General features: G+C 48.7%; 1 protein-coding gene across 1 annotated transcript in view; it reads left to right on the top strand.

The window, feature by feature from the left end:
* PTCD2 (pentatricopeptide repeat domain 2) overlaps positions 1-9,130 on the top strand; it is a gene marked incomplete at its 5' end in the record, with an annotated part of 29,477 nt that overhangs the window by 4,389 nt on the left and 15,958 nt on the right. The window contains 4 exons of the mRNA XM_045285228.1: positions 1,565-1,694; positions 4,639-4,756; positions 7,136-7,214; positions 7,611-7,702. Of these exons, the coding sequence (XP_045141163.1) occupies positions 1,565-1,694; positions 4,639-4,756; positions 7,136-7,214; positions 7,611-7,702 (419 nt within the window). The remainder of the gene's footprint in view (positions 1-1,564; positions 1,695-4,638; positions 4,757-7,135; positions 7,215-7,610; positions 7,703-9,130) is intronic.

The raw sequence follows: 9,130 nt of genomic DNA, 5'->3' as shown, positions 1-9,130 counted from the left end.
ACAGGTAGTGTAGCCTTTAAATTGAGGCACAGGACAAGCAAGACAGCCGCACACTGGTCGGATGATCAAAGAGCGAGAGACAAGAAAGGCGAGACTCACCAAGGCATTTATCTCTCTGCCCTTCAGTTAATCCCACTTGTGTTTATCGGCCAGGCTGGCACAATAAACTATTTCACTAGCTTTCACAGATCCATCCAGCTCTAAAACCTCTATCACGTAACACTACAAATGAAGTTGGGAAGAGCCTCTGCATTATCTCAAACCTAGTGGGCCTTCTAGGAAAATCAGAGTAGTGTCTGTCTGAGCCTGCAGTTCGGGTGTTCTCCATGCATACTGTGCAGCTCGGTAGGCAATGAATCTTAGTGCTCCAGGTGTGAGAACAAACCTGTGGACTTGCCCTGTAGCTTCTGATGCCGAGGACAACCTGGCCTGTTGGAAAGCATGTAACTTGCTGGGTATCTGCCTTGCCACTCAATCCACATTCTGACGAGGCTGTAGCCTCTTCCCAATGCCAAGAGGTATATGACTGTCCCCAGAGATGATCAGAGAGAAAGGACAGGGGACAGGAGTAGGTGGACCACCTTGAAATGGGTTCTGTGTGCTGCAGTGGAGAGGCTGGCTTTGACTCCCCGGGCTTCACGCAGTGCTGTAGCACGCTTGCTTCCAGTGAATCAAGAGATGCCAAGAGGAAAGAAACGGGTCCAGTTAAATTAAATGAAAGAGATAGAAAGTATTCCTGAAACACTGGAGAAACTTGTGGGTAAACCCATTTTCAATTCACATTTGCCTTTCCGGTTTGGTTTTTTTTGTGTGTGTGCTTTCTTGGTGTTCTGCCCATCGATGGGCTTAAGAACTTTGATTATATTCTTGTTTGTTTTTCCCTGCCCCACTCGTGTGTCTCCTATAGATTCAATTATTTGGGTTAAGATTCTGGGGCAATATTTCTCAGCCTATGCATTGGTCAGCAGTTCGAAACCACAAGCAACTTCTTGGGAGAATGATGAGGTTTTCTACTTCCATCAAGAGTAAGAGTTTTGGGAAACCCACAGGAACAGTTCTGCCCACATAGGGTCGCTATGAGTCAGAATCAGCTTGATGGCAGTTTGTTTGTTTGGTGTAATTTTCAGTCTTTAGTATGGATGAGGACCAGATTCCCCACCACCCAGAAAACCTCCCCAAACTCACTGCCATCAAGTTGACGCCAAATCACTGACTCATAGCACCCTGAAAGGACGAGTAGAACTGTCCTGTGGGTTTCAGGACTGAACCTCCACAGGAGCAGAGCCTTCTCTTTCTCCTGAAGGACTTCACAGGAAGTAGAAGATGCATATACTTGGGTTTCTCCCCACGCCAGAGGCTGCGGAAATTCTGTCTTGGAAAGTCTTGAGTAGGGCCTGGGACTGCCCCGGGTGACATAGGCACATGGCCTCAGAGGAGGCCAGCCAGTGAGGGAGCTGCAGGTCTATGAGTCCCCCTTGCCCCAGGTGCCCCTTCCCCCTCAGGGCAGCCTCACGACAGGTCCAGTCAGCCTGAGCCATGGCCTCCATACTGTGCTTTCTTCCAGAAATATATTTTAGAAATTTGGAAGAGAAATTGACCCAGAACAAACTGATCTTGAAGGAGGAGCTGAAAACCTTGCTTCATTTGTGTGACTCCCGGGACGACATGCAGCTGGCTAAAAATGTCATTTACAGGTGAGGCGTTTCCCCGCATCCTGCTGGCCTTCCACTCTGTTCCATTTCCTGCACGTTCTCATCCATTTGCGAAAATTCAGCTGCCTCCGCTCCACCAATGACTTCCAAACAGTTTGTTCAGGTGCCTGGCTTGTGCCTCAGGACTTTTTATTCATTCATTCATTCATTCATTCATTCATTCAGCAAATAGTCCCTGGATCCCCATTATTTGCCAGATATGGAGGAGAGAAAGACAGGAAAACTCATTGCCTGCTTCCACACAATCTCCACTTACACATCCTCCAGGTCTTTCAGCACAGCAAACACCAAGGGGTGCCTCTTCCCGTGTGTTCTACCCCCGACCACTCAGTCTGGACAGGCGCCTGGGAGCGTCTTTCCCTTGATCTCTTGCTTCTCCTTTCTGCAAGGCTAAGAAACTGGATTGCTTCTACTTCCCGAGTTTCTCCTTCCCTCTCTGTCCTCTGACCAGTATCTTAGCTCAGCCCCCCAAGTGTGTCACTCAGATTGCCCAGGGTGCTCCCAACTGCTCTCTCCTACAGTTTTATGCCTAGGATGCTTCTTTCGGAGCCCTGATGACATGGTTGGTTAAGTGTTGGGTTGCTGCCAACAAGGTCAGTGTTTCAAACCCACCAGCCACTCCAAAATAGAAAACTGAGGCTGCCTTCTCCTTTAAAGACTTACAGTCTCAAAAACCCACAAGGGCAGTTCTACTCTTTGCTACTGAATCAGTACTATGAATCAGTACTGACTCGATGGCGATGGATTTATTTTTGTGTGTGTTTGCTATACCTCTGGTCCATTGTCAGAGTTTCCCACGCCAGGAAAAAACTCTGTGTAATCATCACCTGTTCTTAGGAAACCCAGTGAAGGTTTAACTTATCAGTGAGAAGTATGACATCCAATCAATAGGCTCGATTTCTGAAATTAAGGTAATTGTTTCTCGTTTCCATTCTTTAAAGATATATTTGACAACATTGGTAAATACATGGTCAGCAATTCGAACCTGCCAGCTGCTCGAAGGGAGGGAAAGGAGGCCCCTGGAAAGATGCACAGTTTCAGGGACCGTGTGCAGCAGTTCTGCTCTGCCCTGTAGGATTGCTATGCGTTGGGATACCGCCGCCATGGCAGTGGGTTTAGGATGGCCAGTACCCAAGCCAGGCAGTTTTCAATCGCCTGTGTGCATGTGAGAGGTGGACATCGAATAAGGAAGACTGAAGAAGAATCGGTGCATTTGAACTGTGCTGGAGAAGACTACTGACAGTACCATGGACTGCTAAAAGGACAAACATGTCTGCCTTGGAAGTAGTCAGTCCAGAGTGCTCCTTAGAGACTAGGATGGCAAGACTTTGTCTCACATGCTTTGGACATGTTGTCAGGAGAGATCAGTCCCTAGAGAAGGACACGTGCTTGGTAAAGTCGCAGGGCAGCAGAAAGAGGAAGCCGTGGACAAGGTTGTGGCGGCCCAGGACGTGGCAGCGTTTCTGTCTGTTGTACACGGGCCCCTGTGAGGTAGAACGGCCTCGACGGCCCCTAACAACAACAACTGATTTAGTGATTTCAACAGAGAGGAAAAAAGCAGGTCATCTTTTGAAGTCAGGGCTTTGCTCATGATAATTGAAATTATTCTCTCATGACGCTTCCTGAGCTCTGACTTAAGAGACCTGAGGTCTTTCATCACGAGGCATCGCCAGCTTGTCTCTAGTGTCTACGGCGGAGGGGGCTGGGTCTGAAAGTCCAGCCCGTGCTGAAGGGATCACTGGCCCGCCTCCCAGTCAGTTCTGATGCACAGCGACTGTGACAGTGGAGCTGTGCCACAGCCGCCCCGCCCCCCGCCCCTCGCAGTGGAGCAGGCTGCCAACTCTGGGCTCCCGCGGAGCACCCATCCACCTGCCAGGTAGCCTTCAAACCCATAACCAGTCCGCCTTCAGGGATGCTCTGCAGACTGGCCAACTTGTAGAAAATCTCAAGCCACAAACAAGGTTGCAGTAGCATTTTCCCGAAACTCAGAATTTCTAAACCCAATTTAACTCGTCTGGCGCCATGGATATAGCACACACATGCTCCCCACTGACTTAGAATAACAGAGAGCGCTTTAAGTTGTGAGAGGCATCTGTTGCCTGTCTGCCACCCTATCTGGGGATGCCGCCAGCTTTGCGGAGGGCGGAGCTCAGCCCATGTCTTCCCTGGGTCGCTGGGTGCAGCCTCTGCAGCGGTCCGGAGTCATCCCGGTGCCTGGAACAATGCAGGGCCCCTGCTTTCCCCTCACATGCCCCGACTTGGTCCCAGGAGGAGCAACATGTGCTGTTTTGTCTTATCTCACAGGCTAGGTTCCTCTGTGTTTGCCTCTTGGTCTTTCCTGCCTGCTGTCACTCTGCTCCAGAATCCCTCTGATTCTCTTCAAACCTGCCCCCCAATCCAGACTTCCGTTGTGAGGTGCCATTGAGTCCGTTCCAACCCTTAGCCACCCCATGCCCAACAGAACAGAACACTGCCCCGTGCTGCGCCATCCAATGCTGGGGCCAGTGTTGGCAGCCACTGCATCCTTCCATCTTGTCCAGGGCCTTCCTCTTTTTTGCTGCCCTGCTGCTTTACCAAGCATGACATCTATCTCCAGGGACTGGTCTCTCCTGGCAACATGTCCAAAGGACAGAGACAGAGTCTTGCCATCCTTGCCTCTAAGGAGCGTTCTGGCTGTACTTCTCCCAAGACAGGATTGTTTGTTCTTTTGGCAGCCCATGTTACTGCCAATCTTCTTCACCAGCACCACAATTCAAATGCAGCGGTGGGTCTTCACATCCATATGTGGTGATGGAAAACTCCTGTCTATGAAAGTCCCTTATTCTTCACTGTGTCCCCAACGTGCGGCAAAGAGCCTGCCTTGTTCTGTGCCTGTCCTTTGACCTGTATCCCACCTTTTGGCTCATTGAATTGTCTTGATTACCAGGTACCACACGGAGAACAGAAATGTCAGTTTGGGGGAGTACAAGTTTGGACCGCTCTTCATGAGGCTCTGTTACGAGCTGGATCTCGAGGAGGCTGCCCTGGAGCTCATCAGAGACCAGGTTTCTATTTACTGATTGCTCTCTTCCTGCCCGGGGTTTCCGTGGGCTGCAGGGTGGGTACTTGTGATGATGTCAGGAAAGGTATCTCTCCCGTACATATTATTACTGGGATGGATTTCCGGAGAAAGCCCACTGGGCTGAATGCTTCTGCTCTTCCTTGCATTTTAAAGTTCCTTTGGCGTCAGTTCCTGGGAGGGGGTGACAATCTGGCTGGTACATCCGTTGTGCAGGAGTTGGACTAGGTGTCTCACCGGCCTGGATGTGGGTCGGCCTGGGTCTAAGCCCCTCTCTCCAGGAGCTTGTAGTGGGAAGTTGAAGGCTGGCTGCTGTTGCAAGTTGCCTTCTCCTACCCTTCCCCTGGACTGGTCTCATGCGTGTGTTTGTAATCCTGCCTGAAGACTGCATTTGTAAAGTACTGGTCAGTTTTCAAATCTGTCACTCAGCGTGGTTTTCTTTTCTCAGAAGCAAACACATCATTTGTGAGCAGCATTTATTGAACAGTCACCATGACCTTGACCTTGGGCTTCTTAATGACTGAATGTATTAGTCCATTTGTTTTCTCCAGTAGTGAGATAGATACTGTTGCTCTCTGGGACCTAGGAACGTGATAAACTCATCCAAGGACAGAAACATTTGCTAAACGGAGTGAGGAGGCACGCATGTTTATGTTTTCAGGAACCTGCGTAACTGTTGTCCTTCTGTCTTTGCTTCTGCTTTGTATAAAGTTGTGTGTGCATTGTGTTCTCACTGTAGGATCACCGCTCTTTAGGACTGCCAGGAGTTGGAATCAACTTGATGGCAGTGCGTTAAGTATAGTTTTTGTTTGTTTGTTTGGTGTGGAGTATTAGAAGACTGTAGCTATGAGGGTGCTTCAAAAGTCCACGGGGAAATTCCATTATCTTTTCATTCCACTTTATATTTTAATTTTTTGAAGCCACTTTATATATATATTAATAAGCTGGCACAATTTATTAAACAACCCCAAAAGTAGACAGTGTAGATGATTCAATATTCTGTGTGTGGTTTTACCAGAATGAAGACCAGAGTAGTCAGAAGATGTTGGAGATTAAAGATAACCCAGACGTCCAGCTCCACTTTCTCCCACCTCACCCCTGAGTGTATTCCCTCAGGTGCCTGAGTTCTGTGATTCGTCCATAGAAACTCGTGAAGCTGTGAGGAACTATCTCGCGTGGTGGTGCGGTTCCATCCCCAGTCCAAAGATCGGATAGAGCAGAGCCAAATGCAGGGTCCCAAGCTGGAATCCAAGTGTCCAGAAGTCACCCTGGGTCTTCCTGTTTCTACCAAAGCTCAGTCAGGAACTAGGGGTATGTCCCTTCCCCACCACACACATGTGAGGTGAGATATGTTAGAACCCCACGGGGGTAATTCTTCTCTATCCTATAGAGTCACTTTGAGTCAGAATTGACTCGATGGCAGTGAGTTTGGTTTTTAATTTTTCTTCTCAGCATCTTCCCTGACCTCCTTCCAAATTTCTTCTGCCCCATCTTTATCTTGGGTTATTAGTTTTTGTAACCCTCTTTGATGCCTGACAGTGTTGTTTTTCTTTCTTTTGCTTGGTTGGTCTCCTTGCTCACTGTCTGATGATAAGCCCCACATTTAAGGGCAGGATGTGTGTCTTGTTCACCCCTTTATTCTTAGCGCCTGGACCAGAGCCTGAAGCACAAGCTCTTGCAAAAAAGACCAAAACAGGAAGAAGCTTGAACGTGACGTTTAATGACATATTTGATCTGTTTGCAAAACGAGGAGCTAGTTGCATGAGACTCTTCTGTCTTAGACCTGAAGTAGATTTTTTTTTTTAACCATTAGCAAAGTTTTATTTGCGCATTTCTGGCATTTAAAGTATTGTTCTATAATATCCTTGGCTTGGCATTCTTTACTGGAGTCCTTCACAACCACACAACTGCAACCAACCACTTTCGGGGTGTTCCTTCTCAGTCAGCTGCGGGAGGCCTGCCCACTCTGCTAGTCTCTTGTTGTCATCACCCTATTAGAGGAATTCAGCCTCACTGTGTTAACAAGGCAGCAAAACCAAACTGAGACACCCCCTTCCAAGGTGGCTTCCACTGGATGCTCTGCTCCTGGTACCTAAGTTCCAGCACCAGTCCTGCTCTGGCTCTTCTTCCCCTAAACACAGCAGAGCCACACTTCATGAAGACCAGCTTTGCTGTGTTTCTAAAGACCATCTTTGGCGTGCTCAGCATGCCCATTCCCAAAGGCGAGGCGCCAAATCCCCGTGAATTCTGGAGGGCAAATGCATAAAAGTGTACAGAAAACTAAACTCTGGCCAGAGGAGATGCAATGTAAGTTCCACCTTCCTAGTGATAACCGTTAACCAAGCCCTGTTGTTTTTCCCTCTAGCATTTACGAGGCTTCTTTTCAGACTGTACATCATTCAATATTTTGATGGATATGCTATTTCTCAAGGGCAAATATGAAAGTAAGTACGATGGTGCATCCTTGCTAGAAATCCTGCCATCGTTGCTGGCATAATACTTAGTGGGGGAGGGGTGGAGATCCCTGCAGAAATGACCCAGACCTTCATGACCGGGGGCTGGCCATGGAGACTGTTCCTCACAAAATCTGAAAGCAGGAGCGCAGTGCTGGGCAGGCCGGGAATGAAACCCACCAGGCTTCATTTAGGCCGAGGTGGAAGCAGGTGTTAAAAATGTGTCACTCATGCACGATCTGAATAGTGTGGTATGTAGCTTATCGCTCAGTAACTTTGACAAATAGCCTCGATTGTGCCGAAAAGCCACTTGCCAGTCTGATGAGCGCTCTGCACTCGCTCGTGCGCCTAGGCAAACATCATTGGCCCACTCCGAACTTTTGGCAGGTGCATTGGAAGTACTGATTGAAATGAAAAAACAAGATGTGAAATTCAGCAAGGATACCTACGACCTCGCGTTTGCAGTCTGCTACAAACTGGTAAGGCTGTCCCCCTTCCCGTTCAGAGCATTGTGGGTAGTGTGTAAACGAGGGTGAAATGCCACCTCTAAAGATTCCTTGTTCCCCAACGGGTGCAAATGTTTTCATTTTAAATGCACTCGGCCTTAGAAACCTGAAGTAAGCCGTGTCCGAGAGTTTCAACATGGGGAAAGCAGTGTTGTACTGGACCCCTAACTGGAAAGTTCGATAAGGAGGATGGAGGCTGTGTGTTGGGTCTGTGTTCCATAGAGTCCTCTTGCTATCGAGCTTGTGCTGAATTCCGCTCGACCAGACCTGCTGCTGTCCTCCCCCCATGCACTGAATACCATCCTTCAGTGACCATCTCGGGGCCTCCTCATGCTCACCTGCAAAGTGTTCTGGGAGCACCTATGCTGGAAGTGCAGTCTCTCTCCGGCAAACATCCCTTGGCCGTTCTGTATCGGCATCACATACCTGGAACTTATAACCCTGCCTGATGCTGTACTCAGCAGGTGCACATTTCACTCCCTCTTCCCCGACTAGAGTGTACGCTCCTTGAGGCACCTTTTTATCCCAGCACTTAGCACAGGACCTGTACACAGTAGTGCTTTAATTCACATTTTCGAATTAAAACCAACTGTTGGAGGACAGAGGCTGTTACCTAATTATTTACAGTGGAAAGAAAATTGAACTGGGAATTGGACACTTGAGGCCCGAGACACAACTATAGCATGAACGAACTTATGTAATATATAGCTTTGATCTGGTCACTTGTCTGAGGTGTTACAGGGTGGGTTCAGAGGTCAGGAACCTGTAGAAAGGGCCGGGTCGTGAATGCGTTAAGCTCTGAGTGCCAGCTGCATGGTCTCCGTCACATAAGCTCTGTTCTTATTTTTATAAGCCTTTAAACGTGTAAGAACCATTCACAGCCATGGGCTGAAGGCGGACTGAGGACTTCGTTTGCTGCTCTGTGGAGGAGATGGTCCTCTCCAGTTACGTTCTTCTGTGATTCTGTGAATGAGAAGACACAGAACAGCTCTTAGTGCCCGCCGTTCAGCTCTGCAGTGCCCTCTTCTGCCCTGAGGCCCAAGGCCAAAATGAGGTGTAGCTACTCGGGACACCTTCCTGAGTGTCTGCGAGGGGAGCTTCAGAAAGTTCGTGGGAACATGGAATTGAAAGAGAATGAAATTTTGCCACACACTTGGGAAGGGCTTCATTCTTAGGAAGGGCTCTAGGCCTTTTCTCCCTGTGCTTGCTCTGCTCGGTGGAAGCAAGTTGATAGATTGAGCTTGTCATCATCGCAGATTCCAAGCCAGTCTGGGTACTGTCCTCTTACCAGATCCAGACTTCACTCCAAGAATTTGAGATGGGGACTGTTCCTACCAGACTAAAACTTAGAGCACAGCTGGCAGGGTTCTCAAGCCATCTCTGCAGTCCGGCCAAAGGAAG

The sequence above is a fragment of the Echinops telfairi genome, unplaced genomic scaffold (genome assembly GCF_000313985.2).
Source record: "Echinops telfairi isolate 266 unplaced genomic scaffold, ASM31398v2 ScPeMD7_7469;HRSCAF=8507_1, whole genome shotgun sequence".
NCBI lineage: Eukaryota > Metazoa > Chordata > Mammalia > Afrosoricida > Tenrecidae > Echinops > Echinops telfairi.
Note: the sequence above shows the minus strand (reverse complement) of the source record. Positions and strands in the feature narration are given on the sequence as shown.